The following is a 19,319-nucleotide window of genomic DNA, read 5'->3' on the forward strand; positions in this document are numbered from 1 at the left end:
CTTAATGAAATGAAAAATTATTATTAAAATATAATACTTCAATAATATTAATGAAAAGGTTGTGTAAATTATGTTTTGTAGGGCCTCGGTTTTCTCTTAAGTGTCCAAATGCATAAATAACAATATGTTTTGTAATTTTGTATATTCTTACTATATTTATAATTGTTATTTGATTTTTGTACATATTTAAATCTAATTAGCCTATGTACATGTGAATGTAGAAACTATATTTTATGTTTATGAAAGAATCTTATGTACTTTTTTTGAGGTTTTATTTATAAATATTACCTTTTTTTGAGTATTTAATTCTGATTCATTCCAGTTGGCTGTTGATCATTGCCAATGTCCATGAAATGAGAAAGTTTAGATTAATTTTGATTGTGGTTAAAAAAAAAATCAAAGAAATTCACAGCATGTTTAGAACCGTAGTGTAGCAGTCACATAGCTCCTTTGGTGTGTTCTCCCTGTGTCTGCGTGGGTTTCTTCCGGGTGCTCCGGTTTCCTCACACGGTCCAAAAACACATGTTGATAGGTGGATTGGTGACTCAAAAGTGTCCGTAGGAGTGAGTGTGTGTGTATGTGTTGCCCTGTGAAGGACTGGCGCCCCCTCCAAGGTGTGTTCCTGCCTTGCGCCCAGTGATTCCAGGTGGGTTTCAGACCCACTGTGACCCTGAACTGGATAAGGGTTACTGATAATGAACGAATGTTTAGAACAGTGTTCCGCAATAAAATTGTTTTATTACAAACTGTTTCTTTACAATCCACACTCACACTGTTACAGTGAGATATAATACAACATAGGGACAATCTCATTTACAGTAGAACACATTTGGCACAAAATAGAGTAGGCACTATCTTTAACACAGACATTAAGGAATTAAATATTAATACATTAGATTTTAAAACTTTTTGGCAAATTTACTATTTGACTTTTAGTGCTAAGATAAATGTCAACAGTCACATGATAAACCTAATAATAGGTCTAAATACTATTACTAATACTAACTGTATTTTATTACTTACAACAACACACAGATAAACCCCTCTAGATGTTCTAGAAGGGCATAATTCAAGCATTTCTCCTCCTCCATTGCCAGTTTATAAACACAAAATATACAAAACGTATTCAGCTTATCAAAACATTTTCTACCAGTGAAAATATTAAAGTCCAGACACCACAGTGGTGACAAAATCAAGAGCTATTAGACATGGAATACAATTTCATGTGTTGAAGGTAATAGATCCGACGCCACTTTCCGAAACTTAGTAAAGCCTAGAAATCTCTTATTTTCTTGTTTTTGAGGTTTCAAATGAATTAATTGTATGTATACATTAAACATTTGATATAATACGTAAACAGTAGCAAAGTTTCCATTGTGTTTTTATGTGTGGAATATTAAATTAAGAATGACATGACAGATCAACATGCTTAGAGGAGAACCCTACTGTCAGTTGACTTACATTTAACTGATACTGGCTTACACTGTGCTACATAATAAAGGTGAAAGTGAGAGCCATTCCAGTGAGAAAGGATGTTTATGCCACAGATGGCTGTGCCATTTCTCGTGATCAAATACTGAGTTAAAAAGGTTATTAAACTAAATTAATCTAAGGGGTAAACATGAAATGCAAGACACCTGCAGGATATGGGCCCCCTAAAGGTCATTCAGCTGAGACGATCTAAAGGTAATGGTCACCTTATAAAGGATACTATATAGGACTTCCTATGGCTTGTTTATATGTTCAGATTATCTCAGGAAATCCCAAAGACGTATCCGACCGTGTTTTGAGCAGTGTTCAGATTTGGTTGCTGATCCTGAGCAGCAGGTCCAGGGCCGAGGGTCTTCAGTAACATAATGTCTTTCATCTTAATACGAGTATCTCGACAACGGTGTATCCTCCAAGAGATCGTCCTATAGCAGAAGAAAAAAAAGCAGATATCGTTCTGTGCCCATCCTCACAATAAGGTTTAAATATAGGTTATAATGAATTAAAGTGGATTGGTTGCAGCCACTCTAGGCTATATTTCTACAATACACGTATATGATTTTAACAAATGACAGTAAAATCTTAAGGACACACCATGGGAAGGTCCTGCAGACGGTGGAACTCTGGATGTTCACTTTGTTGGCGGAACTTGAGGAAGAGCATCACAGAAACCAGAGCCGTGCTGACGATGAAGATAGAGACAAGAGCCGCAAGGAGAGGGTCCCACGGAGAAGCATGAGGCACTTTACCTGAATCAGAATCAGAAGCGTGAGATGTAAACATGGCAGAGAGAATTCAGCACAGGTAGCAATGAAGAGTCACAGATTAGGTTTGGATTTCACCAACATCATTGAAGCGCAAAATGCTTGAAGGAGAACACTAACTGCCCAGATAACGTATGTCTCAGAATGATGAATGAATTACATTTGAGGTAAGGGGGTGGGGGTGGACAGAGTTTATGAAACAGTACGCATACCTTCGTCTCCAACGTCCAGTTCAGAAGCTCCTTCCTGATGTGGATTGTCCAAAGGAACATGTCCAGTGGCAGTCGGAGCAGTCAGAGTGGAAGCTAGACTCAAAGTAGGAGCTGTAGAGAATGGACTCTTCTCCGAGGCACTTATGGTGGACTGATGCGTAGACGTCTCATATTTTTCACTGAGATTTTGTGACGTAGATGTTAAAGTGATGGATCCTGGAGTAATGGCGCTACTCCTCACTGAGGTTAGAGACGGACTGGTGTGTAGGAAAGCTGCAAAAAAAAGTGAGGCAAATAAGCAGGAAAGGAATTGAAGTGTCAGACTAGGGAAGGAAGCTACCAGAAAAAAGAGGTGGAAAAAAAGAAAAGTACAAAATGTTAAAATGGTATTTTTGTCAATTGAGTATTTGCATTTGTTCACGAACAATATTCAAATATCCCAATAGGACTGTAATAAGTCACACAATGTTGGTATAAATGTTTTTGTTAAAAAAGGTTAAAAATATGTCTCATAAAAAACCATGTAAAGAAATGAGCTATCAGGACCGGGCGGACTGATGCAGGCGGACGCACACACTTTAACAGACTTTATTTTTAAACAAAGTATAAAAAAAACAGAGACAGACTTGGATAACACGACAGGATACTTAGACAAAGAAGGACAGAGAGAGAACTGGACAAAGAGAGCTAAACAGATACCTGGACAGGTAGATCTAAACAAAATCTAAACTAGAGAGACAAAACAGAGACCTAGACATGGAGAGACAGATACAGACAGACCAAGATATGGAATTACTAACTGAATAGAGACAGAGGGAAATGCAAACAGGCAAACTGTTAGACACACTGTACACAAAGTACAAGGAAGGAACACACAGACCAGACTGACATACAAAGGGAAGGGAAGCAAGGAACAGACAAGACAAACAGACTAGTGACAGACGAGTGATAGTGGAATGTCCAACCAAAGAAGTTTTATACAAAGGAACTTAAATACACACAAGGACACCTGAGACCGGTAACGAGGGGGCAGGATTTCAAAGGAGACAAAAACGGAGACACTGACCAGAAGGTGGAGCTAAGGTGAGACTAGGGCAGGGACAGGAACTAAAATAAACAGAACCATGAGCAAGAGCACATGGTGGGGAAAACAGACAGGACAGGACCAGAGCATGATATAAGATACAAGTTGCTATATGTTAGGTATTTTGCAAATGACCACAACTTTCAAAATTATGCTATTTGATATAAACTTGTATTTATTGTTAATAAATCTCACAATAAAATCATAATAAATCATTTTTTCTGCCACAAAATCTAGTGCTTAGAGTAGACTATTATTGCCAAGAAACAATGGGCATGATACAACAACCTTAAAACCATTTCACTTTAACCTTCAAACACCTCACTTTCATCCACCATTTAAAAAGACATTCAAGTTGTGTATTGTTTTCAGTGTATGTTTCAGTGAATCCTTCAACAAATACTTTAATTTATATATATTCATATATTCTAATATCCATGGCCTTCACTATTAGAGAGGAAGGTTGTCATCATGAGGCCCAGCTTGACCCGGAGTAAACCAGGAGGGAGCCACATGTAGCCGCTCTAATTATAGCCATGTTCCCAGGCTTCTGATTGCGTAAATACAACAGCATTTACAAACCACGGCCAAAACATAGTCATGTTCCTGGACACATGCTTCTCAAATGGCTGTTGTTACCAACTAGTATAACTTTCATAACAACACCAACTAAATAAATTCTGAGACCATTACATATCAAATACATGCACGACATCAGTGGAAATGTATGTTATTAACACAGAAGAAGAGCTGAAACTGTAGAAATGGCAGCCACTATTGCGGGAATGCATTTATTCTGTTGGTGTCAGATTCTGAAACACACAAAGCGCCTCCAACAGGACAGAAAGCTTTTTGCATCATTCCTACAGTGATATGAGATATGGAGCACACAGACAGCTCTGATTCTGCTTTACTTTTTATTTCTCTTTGTGCAGTGTGAATGTGCACACGCTGGGACTCCTCTATCAGCTGATACACACCAGGACATAATGCAAATTGTGCATAATTGTATATATGTTTATAATTTTACCCTGATCTAATTTCAGAATCGCATAAGGTCTCAGGCCCAATAATTATTATGGTTGTAGTAATGTAAGAATAATATGAAGAAGGATATGTGTCAAGCTACATAACCTTGATCCCACTGTTTCTCTGTTTTACAGTTGTGCACATGTGGCTCATGTGATAGTTAGTAACATGCTCTATAATCGTACCAACACTTTGTCATTCAAGCAATGCCATTACCTCTACCAAGCTGCAAATATGCAATAGGGTTAGACTGAAATAGACTAAGGTGTGCTGCTAAAAACAGCAAGACATTTTTTTTCATTTCCTCAAGGCCTTTGCTATGACTAAGACTAATGGGATGCTTTTATGTGAAACGTTCCTTTGTGCCTACCTTCTGTGGTCTCTGTGCTGTGTCCTGGGTCAGGTGTGTATGTGGCGGTTTGTGTAGGTGAGGTGTCCATCCTGAACAAACTGTGTGTACTGACATCTGATGGAGAAGGGAAGGCCATAGTTTTTGTCTCACTGTGAGGAGTAAACTCTCTGACATTGTCAGGATGAGTCTCCGCTGTGCTATTCTTTTGGGTCGCATGGACAGCGATGGAGATGACCTCATTTATGGTCAAGTCACTTGTCAGTGCTGGAGTTGATGCCGTGGACTCACCTTAAAGACAAAGGAAATAAAAACTAACTCAGTGAGGGTCTTTAATAATATGCCACTATATTGCTATTATTATTAGTTTTATTTTGCTTACTGTTTTTATATATATATATATATATATATATATATATATATATATATATATATATAATTTTTTTTTTTCCTCAATAAACATAATGAATTGGAGCAAAGCCCATGTTTTATAAAAATGTATCAGACTAATATTCTGCCAAAACAAAACCATGGTTTTCTTCATGTTTATCGTTTAATCTGGTCAGTGTGTGGCTGAGGGTCTGTGAGCGCGGTCAGTACAAAGCCACAGTGACATTTAATGGCTTCAGAAGTGGAAAGGAACAAACAAAACCAAGAGTCCAAAAAAAAGAGAAATTATGTATGCAGCACTCCTGAGGAATCTATAAAAAGAGTACAGCTGATAAATATTCAGTGCTGAGCTGTGTTCATTAACACAAACCTCATGAATTTCACAAAAAGCACAAGTTCTCACTTCCAGGAGCCAATTAACAGATTTCAGAGGAAAGTCCTAAATAAAGAAATGACTCTGACACCAACATACTTCAGTGAAGGTGTGAGACAAAGGTAAAACGTACATGTTTCAAATGTTATATATATAAAATCCAGTTGTTCCAAGAAAGCACTGTGTTTAAGTGGTACATTTTTAATACAACACTGAAGGTGACATCAGGAAAAAAATGCAGAGGAAGAATATAAATTGAACTACAAAGAGAGGAATCTAAAATATAAAAATGTTAAATAGCAAAAATGTAAAAAAAAATGTAAGACGAAAATATATAAAATCTGGTATACAGAATAAAAAACAAGACCAAAAGAGAAAAGGAAAAAAGAGGAAGAAAAAACACATATAATATTATAATAATATAATAATGTAATAATAACATGTTCCAGAAAAAAATAAATTTTTGCATACCCCTGAGAGTCGAAATGTTGGAGAGCAGCAGGATGGTCCACGTTATAAAACCCAAACCAGTCTCCATTCTGTCTGCTGTGTATAGTCTGCTGGCCTTTACTTGATGGTGTAGATCATGTCTAAATATATCCAGAGGGCTGTGCCGAGGACTGGCGGTGTTTCGGCTTCGGGTACAGGCTCTGTTCACACTGTACACGCCTCTGGATTCGCGTTGGCTTCAGGTGTGTGTTGTTATATCCGTCTGTGATGATCAGAGCTTCTCCCACTCTTTCTTTTCAGCCCAATCTTCATTAATGATGAAGAGTCGACTCTTGCATAGTCGGTTCTTTGACTCCACAATGTCCGCGAGTGGGAGTCGATACTTGGCAAATGATCCTTAGTGTCAACTCAGTCCCAGTTGCGGGCGAATTAACTATGATATGAACCAGCTTTAAAAAGATGTTAATCCATGTTACTTTTAATAATAATAATAATAATAATAATAATAATAATAAGAATAAGAATAAGAATAAGAATAAGAATAAGAATAAGAATAATAACAACAACAAAGTTTGAGTCAAGTGTGTTGACTCGCCCCTCATACGCTATGATTGGCTACAATGTTGTGCTTCTATTGGTTAGTAGCTTGTAAATGCGAGCCACTAACCAATCATAGTGAAAAAGGCGTGGCATGTCGGAAAACAGGTGTGGAACAAAATAAGTGACGCCCACCTTATAGCGGCTCTGTGAGTGACCGTTAAGAAAACGCGTAACAGACGAAGTGCGACAGAAAGTAGATATATATATTTACGCTTTAAATCAACTACAGGGTAAATTCGAAGACATGAACAGGTTGTGAAAGGAGCTGAGGACTTTCTGAACACGCCAAAAGAAGAGACAAGGTCGAAAATGTCTTCAACTCCTGTAACGTTACAGCAGTCTTCAGACTTGACGGAGTTCACTGTGGAAGCGGTGGAGAGGGTAAGAAAACAGACAGGGTTAAACCAGCCGTAACGTACATAGGTTTATTCTGCTCTTAAATATCAATTAACACTCATATCCACAGTTTTGTCACTTATATTCAAGTTGTTTCCTATTACAACATTTTTATTTCCTGTCAGAAGAGCTGAGGTGAGTAAAAAATAACAGCCACAGCTACAACAGCCACATCCTTTCAGATCCACAATGTTGAGTGGTCCTCTCACTGTGGAGGATGGATACAAACATCTGTGCATGTGTTCAGACCTGTAGGATGAAAAGTGGAGTTTGATTTTCTCCTCTATAATAAAGATGAATTCTTTTAAAAACCCCCTCCAGTGTAAATCTAGTGTTTAGCAATGTTAACATGTGTGATGTTGATTATACAGTACAAGACATATCCTGATGTTTATACACTAGCAGTCGACTGGATAAAGCAGCCAACGCCTTGGCTGAGCATTTCTGCTTTCAAATTGCATTGTCCCAGAAAGATTCAAATGAGCAAATTCAGACAGCCATGGGTTCTTATGTCACAAACTGAACGAGCCTCTCCTGTCATCTCGAGGGGCAGGGCTTTCAAGAGATGGGGACTAACTGCATATTCGTAGATTCATAGAGTTAGTTCTGTTCACACTAGAAGGTGATAAAACACCAGATGACCAGTCATATTCTGTGAGAGCAGATGATTTTTAGTAACAATTTCGTGACAGAGCTACAAGCAACCGTGAGCGACTTTTCGCCCTCTTGTTTGAACGTAGATTTACACATTTTTTTGGTATTAATGTGTGTGCATGATTGTTAGAACTGTATGTTGTCTACGTAATTTAATATACTTTAATGTATATTATAATTTTGGAAACCATAAACTTACAGTGTCTCAGTCACACAGCTCCAGGGACCTGGAGGTTGTGGGTTCGAGTCCCGCTCCGGGTTACTGTCTGTGGGGAGTTTGGTGTGTTCTCCCCGTGTCCGCGTGGGTTTCCTGCCACGGTCCAAAAACACATATTGGTAGGTGGATTGGCAACTCCATAGGTGTGAGTGTGTGTCACCCTGTGAAGGACTGGTGTCAGTCTGCAGCGTCTGTTCCCACCTTGTGCCCAGTGATTCCAGGTAGGCTCTGGACCCCACCGTGACCCTGAACTGGATAAGCGCTTACAGATAATGAAGGAATGAATGAACCTTATAACTCTCTCCTTGGAATCATCGTTTGAAAAACGAATCACTGAATCATTTCATGTTAATTTCGATTGGAAAGTGGTCCAGCCTTGGTATGTGATGCACTAGATAGCAGAGGCAGAATGCAAAGACAGCAATGCGATTTTCAATACCATCGCTGTATATTAGAGAGCCTGAAGGACCTTGCCCTTGTTTGTGACACCTAAAACCTTTGTAAAATTATTAAACTTTTGTGAGATGCATCTTACAGAGTGTGTAAAGCTGGGGTTAGTACAGGAGACAGGAGGAGGGGCTGGATAGAAAAGTAACCTGATATCCCCCAGCAAGCGTTTCTATTCTAATAATAACTGGTCGCAAGTGTAGTTTGGGTGGCACACTCCCCCTTCCCCAATTGTGTCCTCTAGAATGGATGGGGTTTAAATCTCTAGAACAGCTTGGAGTTGTTGACATTGTGCCATTGAAATGCTGTATATGAACTGATAAGTGTAATCTTACCCAGGCTCTGCAGCAGCTGTACTATGATCCCGATATGGCCCAAAAAAACGTGGCACAGAAGTGGCTGACCCAAGCCCAGGCTTCTCCACAAGCCTGGCACTTCTGCTGGGCTCTGCTCAATCCAGATAAGGTGGGTACTGACTATCTATCAGTGTAAAACAAGTCATGGGTTAAGCTTTCTTTTTCATACGTTCTCTTCAGTAAATCAGTTGTATTTCACTTTTTTTAGATTAAAAAAATGGTAGTTGTTCCCTATGAAGTAACATTCCAAAATAAAAATTCCTATTTTTAAAATATGTTTTTCCACCTTATAGTTCACAACTGTGAAAAATATCCCAAGTGTTTATTCAGTATTTATTTATATAAAAACATTTATGCCAATTTTCTCCCCAAACATTAGTTGTCAACATTTCCAAGCAGTTGCTGGAAATGATAGGGGACACATGCTTCCTCTGAGACATGGGTAGCCAGGCATTCCATGTTTTCTGACTGCTGCCAATGGACAGCTAAACACGCTGGAGGAGAACACACCCTGCCCAGATCTGCATTATATTTGTATAATGCGCTGAAAGAAAGGGCCATCCCACCCACTTATAAATCAGGACCAACCATGCTTCCTAGACTTCATTGTTGAGATTCACCAAATTGGTGTAAGACACAAACCTGCTCTGGTTTCCATTCTTACACTTAGTCTCCACTACACTTCCACAGGTGCCTGAAATCCAGTTTTTCGGGGCCAGTACTCTGTACACAAAAATCTCCCGCCACTGGACAGACATCCCAGCAGAGCAGCAGGAGCCTCTGCGCTCTCAGCTCATGGCTCAGGTTGGGCATTTCTCCTGTGGGTCCAGGATGGTTCTGACGAGGCTCTGCGTGGCACTAGCTTCTCTGATCCTACACACTCTGCTGGACAGCTGGACCACAGCTTTGCAGGACCTGCTAAGAGCATTCCAGAGTGGCGAGGGGTCAGTGGATGTGGATCTCCGGCACCAAGCACTGCTGGAGGTTCTGGTGGTTCTCCCGGAGGAGCTACAGACCAGGAAAATACCAAAAGTGCGTCAAGCTCAGCTGCAGAGTGCTTTAACCCGAGAGTGGAGCTCTTTGTGTCCTCTGCTGAGGCAGATCCTCAGGAGAGAAGATTCAGCAGCGCAGGTAAAAGATTATATTTAATTATACATTAGATTTTTCACTCTGGTTGTTTGAGTGTGGAGACGGGTTTGATGTTTACATTTCGGTATTTAATATTAATTCATATATTTATTTATATCTACATTTTGTCCCTGTCAGTCATGTAACAGAGATATGGGTAGCATTAGGAGTCTTGCCCAGAGACTCTTCTTTCGTACAAAGTGATGTAGTTATCTAAGTGGAAAATCGAGCCCTAGTCTGTCACTGGTTGATAACTGTATCTTTCTGCATGGTGCAACTAGAGGAAAGACAAAGAAAACATTCACAAAGAAGGACACAAACAAAAATCTTTTATTTTAATCTTCTAAAACCCTCGTCCTTACTTAGAGGTTGAAGAAGTCATCAAGAGTAGGAATTTGTTGTGCAATTTTAACAGTATTTGTTTGTGTGAATGACAATAAACTCTTGAGCCTTGACCATCTTTCTGATTGATCTGTGGCTGTGAACCTGTGCTGTCATCTGCAGGTAAAAGAGCGTGTTTTGCGGTGCCTGGTCTCCTGGTTGAATTTGGACGTGGATCTGGAAGAAAGTGAAGGTCTACTGCAGGATGGTTTCTCTTTGCTGAAGGAGCCAGAGCTTTTCGACGTGGCCGTGGAGACCATCGTCAGTGCCATCTCACAGCACCACTGCCACAGGTGAGAAGGCCCACAGACTACAGACAGGCAAGAGACTCATAATGAGTTGAATAAACTAGAGACACCTTTATATACAGTTATATACAGCTATTCCTAAATAATTAACTGTAGAATTGTTTTGAAACAGTACAGCATGTGGAAGATTCATAGTGTGGAAGTTTGATCTTAGAGGTGTTTACACAGTGTGATTTTACCACACGGGTACCACAGCAGACTCACAGCAAACTGAATTGTCAGTGTGAGCCTGTGCGTTTGTGTGTGCAGGTATCCCGATAGCCTGCTGAAGTTGCTGCCCCAGGTTCTGTCTCTTCAGGAGCAACTGAAGAAGGCGGTTCAGGACAGAGACATGGAGACGTCTCATGGAATCTGCCGCATCACTGTGGCCCTTGGCGAAACTCACTGCAGGTAACACACTATGCCACAGATATTAAAGCAGCAAAATAGATCAGAGATTTTTCCTCTAATTTGTAATAGAGTGAATTAGGCAATGACATGTTTGGTTTCTGGAAATCGCTTTGTCATTTTTGTACTGAAGCTATAAATCTAATGTAGCTAATGGAAATGGAAGTTTATGGGCTCAGATGGGCCTCCATATGCACTATGGCTGTCGGGCACGAGGAGGTGGACTGACTGGGGCGGACGCACTTGCTAAAACACAGTAATTTTAATGAAACACAAGATATAACGAAACAAAGACTGGCAACTACGGAAACAACTAGACTTATGAAATGAAACGAGGAAAACGACAGAGACAGACAGACTGAACTAAGAAACAAGACACGGAAACACTGGAGGCGAAACAACAATACTAGAGGAAAGAAATTACATGATTAGAAATGACACAAACCGACATGACTTTGGAAACAAACAATACAAATGAACGACAACAGGAAGTGAGGGAAGGGGACTTAAATACACGAACAGACGAGACACACCTGAAACAGATAACGAGGGTGATGAACAAGGAGACGGGAACAAAGGCGGGACTAGAACAACAACAAACATAGCCATGTGCTAAAAGAGCACATGGCCGGGGAAAACAGACATGACGAGACGAGGGCGTGACAATGGCATAATAGGAAAGACAATGATATGTACAATAGAAGATACGGCTTGTTTAACAGAACACATTTGGGAAATCTCTCCCTTCCTGTTCCTCTCAGGTCTCTGTTGGAGCAGGTTGACCATTGGCAGAGTTTCCAGGCTTTAGTGAATATGATCCTGTCTTGCACCGGTATACCTGGACATTATCCTGTGGATGAAACCTCCAGTTCACTCACTCTCACGTTCTGGTACACACTACAGGTGAGACTCACTGTCGCACAGAGAAACTCTCCCTCAGTAGTGCCATTAACCCGCTGGCTTGTGTAACTCCTTGTTGGAATGAGGCAGGGTCAGTCACTGTATAAAAAGAGGCATTCCTTATTGTTGGATGCACTGTGATTGAAATCACAATTTGGACTGGTATGCTTTCATCTAGTTCAAACATGAAACATAAGATATATATATATATATATATAAAATGTTTCTTTTTCTGTCACAGGACGACATCATGTCTTTGGATGCAGAGAAACAAACGCTGTATCTGCAGGTTTACAGGCCCGTGTACTTCCAGCTGGTGGAGGTGCTCTTGCATAAGGCTCACTTCCCCAGTGACCAGGATTATGCCTCGTGGTCATCTGATGACAAAGAACAGTTCAGAACCTACAGGTAATAAAACAACCGCAGAGAATCTGCCCTATATAATGACAAAATACATCTTTTTGTGCTTCATAATCATGGGTTTGAGTGTTTAACCAGTCTTACAGGTTTGTATTCATCTTCAGAAATGGGTTGGACATCTCCTGGTCTGTTTCCTTAGAAGAGATTGATCTTTATTTGTTACAGAGTGGACATCTCAGATACTCTTATGTATGTGTACGAGCTTCTGGGCCCAGAGCTGCTGCGTAATCTCTATGATAAACTTGGTGTTCTGCTGACAGATACTTTACACTCGCCCTCATGGCAGGTCAGTCCTTTACAGCACACTCACTTTACAGCACTTTACAGCACACTAGGTTAATGAGTCTAAGTGATAATTTCTGATTAGTTTCTGTTGTTAATCTCTAATTTTTCCTTCATGTTGCTTTTGTTTTTGTGTTTTTAGGATGTTAAAAAATGATGTAACGTGTTTTACTGATTTAATTAAATGCGACATAACATGGAAAAGCAAATTCAGTTAATTAGCATATTAGCCGTTCTGATTCTGCTTTGCTTCTGACATCAAGTGCAGAGATTTTTGAATCGCCCCACCCCCGCGTCTGAGTCTGTCCAATCACAGCGCTGGACCCACGTTTATATGAGAGCGCAAAGACGAGGTTAAACGCAGCAAAACAGACACAACGCACTGCCATGACCCGAAACAATAGTGGTAATTACTGCTAGATTCTCAACTACATCTCTCTCTCTCTTTCTCTCTCATGGAGGATATAGAGGCTCTGCTTTTTGGTTTCCAGTCCATAGCTGAGACAGTGGACGTCGGTTACTCTGATGTAATTCCTGGTCTGATCGGTCTGATCCCCCTTGTCACTGCCAGCAACATCCACCTGGCAGAGACCATCATGCTCACTATAGGTACAGCACAAGGTGCATGTAAATTGAAACATGTTTGGAATCATGAATTCAACAGAATAGGGTCTTCTGGAGCAGATGCATATGACCCTAAACTTAGCATGCCCACTGTTAAAATTCAGCAAGAAAGCACTACATCAATGGGGTGCAAAGCAGTGAAACTGTTCTCTCAAGTAAAGAAGCTCCATTCGAGTGCCATTTGTGATCCAGAACTAATCGTCCAACATCAGTACCTGACCTCACTAACATTGATGTGGCTGAAAACCATCAAATCCTCAAAGCAAAGTGATTTTTCGACAATGCAACTGCCAGTTCATAAATGACAATAAAATGACAGTAAACATAATATAAATATTCTGAAGTGTTTAAAACCCACTCTGTTTTCTAACCTTCCTCTGCAGGGTCTCTGGCAGAGTGGCTGGCTGACCACCCTGTAATGCTGGCTGGTGTCCTGCGTCTGGTCCTTCAGGCACTGTCTAACGCTGATCTCTCAGTGTCCACCGTCTCCACGCTGAAGAGAATCTGCCGCGAGTGCAGACACAACCTTCTTCCACACTCCGACGATATCCTGACCGCATCACAGGTACAGAGTCAGTGCATTAAACACTCTAGGAACACACTCACAGTTAATTCACACTTTTCAACGACATACTCACACATGTCTGCTTTCTCTCTTACAGGAGGTGCTTGTTAAACAGATTCACAAGGTGAGACCATAACTCCTCTAATACATACCTCTTCTTGGTCAAATGTACACTATGTTTCATTGTGTACATGTCATACATGTCAACCATTTGAATGTAAAATTGCAATAAGGAACTAATGGCATTCAGCCACATATAGAACTGTGAAGCCAGTGATTAGTTCTGCATCACAAACACCACTTCAAACTCATCCCACTGGTATTGGGAATACATGGCACACAGATCCACAGCTCCACTCTCCAATGTTGGAGGTGTGTACCCACACTTACCATTGTGATAGAGGCTGTGTGCAAAACTGTGAACATCTGTGCCCACAACGGGTGGACATTAACGTGGAATTCGCTCTTTGTTGTTTCTGCAGAGCGCTCAGAGTATGTGGCTGATGCAGGCTCTGGGATATCTGCTGTCGTCTCTGCCAGACGAGGAGATTCTAGGGAAACTCCTCTCTCTCCTCTCTCCACACATCCAGCAGCTGGAGAGACTGGCCAATGAAACGGTAAGCACTGGTCAGATTGTTGCTAGCATTCACTAGGGTAAGATTAGGGTTATTGGTATAAACTGGCATTAGTGATCATTTGGAGACGTTATTCACATTCTGCATGCTTATTATTATTAGAACTGTAAAAATGAGGTTTGATACATTGAAGTGCTTCCTAAGAAATCATAACTGAATCAAATCCCTGTGAGATCAGAGCCAAAGCACAGCCAAAGTTCCCTACACCCTTCTTATATCTGTTAATACGTTTTTTATTCCTGGGTTCAGCCCAATCCAGCGAATAAATTGTCAACCGTGCACCTTCTGGGCCTCCTCGCCAGCCTCTTCTCCACTTTAGACCTGAAGGAGACACAAAGAGAAGGACAGGAGGACGTCAGAGCTGCCCACCCTCAGGCTTACGCCAGCCCAGTAAGACACAGCCTCCACTAAACATGTATTTCTCAGTGAATCGCCACAGTTGATCTCCACAGATGTTGGCATTGGCTCATAGTGGCTATGTGAGTGTATCAGTGTGTATCAAGCTTACAATTCAAAAATGACCTTCTTAAGTAAAAGCATGTTACATGTAGTCAATGTAAGAACACTGTGAACTCATTTCAAGATTATAAGTAGGGGTGGGAATCACAGGGCATCTCACGATGTGATAACAATGATATCACAATACTGCAATTATGCGATACTAGATACATTGCAAGACAGTTTCTACGATACATCACGGCATCTGTGTTAAAGAAAAAGATAGTCTTTGTCCATTCCATTTGTCCGTTCTGTGTTGTAAAAGCCGAACTGGGCCCAAACCTTCGACTTGAAAGAAGACAGTGTCTGATTTGTTTTCCCCCGTTGTCCCTGCCATTTCTCCACTGCGAATTTCTTGGAGTAATGAAGCAGTGACTGCAGCGTGAGTCTTAGGGAGTTTACAGCACCTACATTTCAATAAAAATATTGATATTCAACGCCATGTATTGATAATGTATCTCAAATGAAATCGATACGATATATCGCCATAATTGATATTTTAAGTAAGAATAGGGTAAGATCATCCAATTGCACTCAGCCCTCTGTGTCTTCACAGTGTGTAATTTGTATTGGTGATGATCAGGGCCTTGTGCATCTGCAGATTTTGGTGTCCACAAGATTTCCTGGATCCAGTCCCCTGTGGAGATACAGAGGGACATCATTAGCAGATTGTTCAGCTTGTTCTTGTTCGTTTCCTGAGAACAGCAAAGCTATCTCCCCCTTTAAGTAAAATGATTGTATGAAGTACAAAGTTACTTTCTCTGGTTAAAATCTCTTAGCGCATCTAGAAACAGCAATAATATCAGTGCAGTGTATTTATTAGTTTATAACCAAATTTGGCCCCATCAACACCTTAAAGAAGCTGCTCTTTCTGTTTTTTCATTTTAGGTTGTAGTTGTGCTTCTGCAAGTTTTCCCACTCATCCAAACACTTTTGAGCAAGTGGCTGAAGGAGACAGAGGTGGTAAAGGTAGGTGTGCAAGCCCACAACCATTTCCGAGATACACTGTGATCATGTGATATATTTAAATGTTTTTAAACAAGGACAACGATAAAAGGCCTGATTTTTCACAGGCAGCGTGTGCTGTATTCGAGAAATCCCTCAAGACTCTTATTCGTGAGTTTGCCCCCCTGGTTGCCCAGCTCTGTGAGCTGATTGGTCAGTTGTTCAGCACCTGCCCCCAAGCCTATGCACTGGACCTCACACGGCAGGTGGGATCGTAACTACTCCGTTTAAACAAAGACCAAATCAATTATGCATTGATTATGTATTCTTCCTTTTTTAGTTCCTTAATAAAAAACTTCCTGTTTTTTATTACAGCTGGTTCATGTGTTTATCTGTGAGAAGGAACAACTCCCACCCATCACTGCTCTCCTGGAACTCCTCACAAACATCACCATGTCCATTTTCCAGCACAGTAAGAAATCACACAGCCATAGCACACTTTCTAGAAGTGAATTGTACAGTGTATCCACGCATACACATGGAAATGAAGGGTACTCATAGTAGGGTTGTTCTTCTCCGCTGCAGTAATGGCTTCTGCTCTTTTGTGGAGAATTTTGAGAGTTTTTGTGAGCATTTGATGGGATTCAGCCACAAAAAAAACATTCAGTTTATCCCAAAGCTACTGGTTGAAGCTCCATCATTTCCAAAAACGAAAAATGTTCTATTGTTCCATACTCCAAATCTGGGGGGGGGGGGGTATTCATCTGGCACAAGATTGCCATGAATTATGGTAATCTTAAGCTTATACTTAAATATAACTGCTCCCATCTCATATTGTGCTTCTCTATGGAGATTATACAAGCTGTGTCTGTGTCCACAGTGAGTCCACCTTCAAGTAGCTGAAGTCACTCATTATAAGGGTTGTCTACTTTTGGAGATATAGTGTATGTTCAATCAAACATTCTGCATTAACTCTGAATGTGTTCATCTGGGCTTCCAGGTGCTCGAGATCATCCAGATGTGGCCGATTCATTTTTGCAGCTTCATACTCAGGTGGGTTTACTTGAATGTGAATCATTCCATAATGCAGTCTGCGTTTTTAAACACAGCAGACTTTTATTCTGTAAAAAAGATCCGTATTGTTCTGTTTTCTAGGTTTTGAAAAGAAAAGCCGACTTGTATCTGTCAGAGGGGCTCGATATCAAAGTTGTTTTCTACTGTGGTATGTATTTTAGCCGCCTATCGTTAGAGGGAATTGAAACTCATTCACTCACTCATATACATACTCATGCAATTATTCACAGTTAGGAACTGCATCACAAGGGGCACTATTTCTGTAATACACACTCTTATTTAGGGACCACTCCTCAAGAGGTTGCAACACACCAACACACTGTTGTTTCTGTATTTCGTCCTGACCACTTACTGTAAACAAGGTTTGTCACAGACTGTAACCAGTGCATTAGACATGGTCAAATACGGGCAGAACACGCAGGAGAAGGCTTTGGTCAACAGTGGCTGTGATTTCTACAGTGGTCAGTGTTGCTATTGTCCAGAGAAAGTTGTCAGCACAAGAGAGAAGCCAGGACTGGTGAGGGGGAGGGGAATCATAGCTGATTTCACAGATTCAGAATACTTGTTACTATTTCACATATCGTCACTGTCCAATGAAAAACATGTATCTCCATTCTGTTTTTCACATTAACCAATACAAATGCTTTTCAGCTGGCTTTCACGTGGTTGTGTGAAATCCAAACGTGATCCTATCACTGAAACACATTAATGCCAGATGTAAACAGGCTCAGAGGGCTTTCCTTAATTAAACTACTGCCTCATTGTCTCTGCAGGGATTTTATCTTTCAAGTTCCCAGAGACGCCCACCGTGAAGTCCACGTGTTTATTTTTTGTAAGTCATTTCTTAGTTTAGAAGTAAATTTCTTAGTGTTGAAAGGGTTACTTTACATTTGCAAATATTCATTAAATATGATGAATATACTTTACTTCCAGTATTGAATTTGTTGTGAAACATGACCCAAGACATTCTCTCATCCTCCTCAGACAGAGCTAATGTCTCACTGTGAGGACATCCCAGCCGTGAGGGACGTGCTGCAGGAGGACGGTCTGCTGCTGCTTCAGACCTTACTGGAGGTCAGACAATCCTTGATGCTCCCTCTACCATCTTTAGTATCATATTCAATACTTTTGGGAAACCCAGGCCACTTCAGTAAAATGCAGATAACCTCTGCTTATAATAGCTTCTCTTAACTCACTCACTCACGTTTAGCAGGTTGACACTTCTCCACAAATGGGCACCACTAGCAGTCAAATAGCTTTTGATGCAAACACCACATCACTAATTTCTTAGCCAACATTTTCAGTAAAGTAGAGGTGTCCTTATATGTTTCGCACAGTATTTGGGACTGTAATATCTTTCTATGTGCAGGCTGTCAGCGGTCAGCCGTGTGGTCTGCTGGAACACTTTTCTGAGGTGTTATTCTCTGTGAGCCATTATTGTCCAACTCTGCTGTCACTGCAGCTCAGAGTCGCTCTGCAGCCCGAGGGTTTCCCCAGCACTCTCCTTACACCTCAGCACAAAGAACACTTCTGCCAGCAGATCCTCAGGTACTGACACATCAGAAGCTAAAGGGAAGCGAACCTGGTAGAGTACCCCCTGTCCTGTGTTTCACTACTGTTTATCCTCCTCTTTAGGGAGCAGGTGAGTAAGTGGAAGATGAGGGAGGTGGTGAAGGAGTTTTCTCTGCTGTGTCAAGGCCGGCAGTGAACGCAGAGCTGCGAGTTACGGTGTCGTCGGCCGAGGATTTTTATATCTACTACAGGATAGAAATGTACTGTTTAGACTTTGATAAAGATGGAGGTGGATTATTTCAATAAGAATGTGATAGTTTTTGCTTTGTTTTTTAACTAATTACATACTGACCAGAACAAATCAGGTTTGGACACACTCACTGTTTCATTGCAGTAAGAAGTCATGTTTCATCTAGAAAAACATTTGATCAAGAGTGTTTAAACATTTAAACACCATTATACACTTTAAATTTAGGGTCACCCCTTGCAAATAGCACAGCCCTACCCCCGTTTTGCCTAGAGGTAGGGTACCTCAGTTCTTGTTGCGAGAGAGGGCTAGGGTGAAGTGTTAAGGCGACCCTTCAAAATAATGGAAATGTTACTTTTCCACCCAAATACAAGTCATTCATTCATTCATTGTCTGTAAGCCCTTATCCAGTTCAGGGTCAGTGGTCCGGAGCCTACCCGGAATCACTGGGCGCAAGGCGGGAACACACCTTGGAGGGGGCCCCAGTCCTTCACAGGGTGACACACACTCACTCACACACTCACACCTAAAGACACTTTTGAGTCACCAATCCCCCTACCAACGTTTGTTTTTGGACTGTGGGAGGTAACTGGAGCAGCCCGAG

At 40.9% G+C, this 19,319-nt stretch overlaps 2 protein-coding genes across 3 annotated transcripts; one reads left to right on the forward strand and one right to left on the reverse strand.

The window, feature by feature from the left end:
* Positions 1-726: 726 nt before the first annotated feature.
* On the reverse strand, positions 727-6,433 carry si:ch73-344o19.1 (uncharacterized). Its single transcript, XM_066682115.1, has 5 exons — positions 6,161-6,433; positions 4,948-5,217; positions 2,465-2,737; positions 2,083-2,237; positions 727-1,913 (listed from the first exon to the last, which is right to left on the reverse strand). Exons 1-5 carry the CDS (start codon positions 6,225-6,227, stop codon positions 1,869-1,871), a joined length of 810 nt encoding a protein of 269 aa, XP_066538212.1. The 5' UTR covers positions 6,228-6,433; the 3' UTR covers positions 727-1,868.
* Positions 6,434-6,896: 463 nt separating this feature from the next.
* Positions 6,897-19,306, forward strand: ipo13a (importin 13a). Of its 2 annotated transcripts, XM_066681228.1 has the most exons (22): positions 6,897-7,120; positions 8,793-8,918; positions 9,500-9,940; positions 10,442-10,611; positions 10,876-11,016; positions 11,775-11,916; positions 12,155-12,321; positions 12,499-12,619; positions 13,077-13,224; positions 13,623-13,804; positions 13,902-13,928; positions 14,287-14,421; positions 14,689-14,829; positions 15,826-15,906; positions 16,011-16,148; positions 16,258-16,354; positions 16,883-16,935; positions 17,038-17,104; positions 17,730-17,788; positions 17,941-18,030; positions 18,326-18,504; positions 18,592-18,720. In XM_066681228.1, the coding sequence occupies exons 1-22, from the start codon at positions 7,049-7,051 to the stop codon at positions 18,662-18,664; spliced, it is 2,850 nt and encodes a 949-aa protein (XP_066537325.1). In that variant the 5' UTR covers positions 6,897-7,048; the 3' UTR covers positions 18,665-18,720. The 2 variants fall into 2 exon arrangements, with proteins under 2 accessions (XP_066537325.1, XP_066537326.1); XM_066681229.1 differs by lacking the exon at positions 14,689-14,829 and having other exon boundaries at positions 18,592-19,306.
* The last annotated feature ends 13 nt before the right edge of the window (positions 19,307-19,319 follow it).

Source organism: Hoplias malabaricus, chromosome 9 (assembly GCF_029633855.1).
Source record: "Hoplias malabaricus isolate fHopMal1 chromosome 9, fHopMal1.hap1, whole genome shotgun sequence".
In the NCBI taxonomy this organism is placed as follows: domain Eukaryota; kingdom Metazoa; phylum Chordata; class Actinopteri; order Characiformes; family Erythrinidae; genus Hoplias; species Hoplias malabaricus.

Coding starts and splice junctions, on each gene's coding strand:
- si:ch73-344o19.1 (XM_066682115.1), bottom strand. CDS start 6,227: ATGGAGACTGGTTTGGGTTTTATAACGTGGACCATCCTGCTGCTCTCC. Junction 2,238..2,464: donor ACTGGACGTTGGAGACGAAG/GTATGCGTACTG, acceptor ATTCTGATTCAG/GTAAAGTGCCTCATGCTTCT. Junction 1,914..2,082: donor GTCTGCAGGACCTTCCCATG/GTGTGTCCTTAA, acceptor CTTCTGCTATAG/GACGATCTCTTGGAGGATAC.
- ipo13a (XM_066681228.1), top strand. CDS start 7,049: ATGTCTTCAACTCCTGTAACGTTACAGCAGTCTTCAGACTTGACGGAG. Junction 11,017..11,774: donor CTTGGCGAAACTCACTGCAG/GTAACACACTAT, acceptor TGTTCCTCTCAG/GTCTCTGTTGGAGCAGGTTG. Junction 18,031..18,325: donor TGCTTCAGACCTTACTGGAG/GTCAGACAATCC, acceptor TTCTATGTGCAG/GCTGTCAGCGGTCAGCCGTG.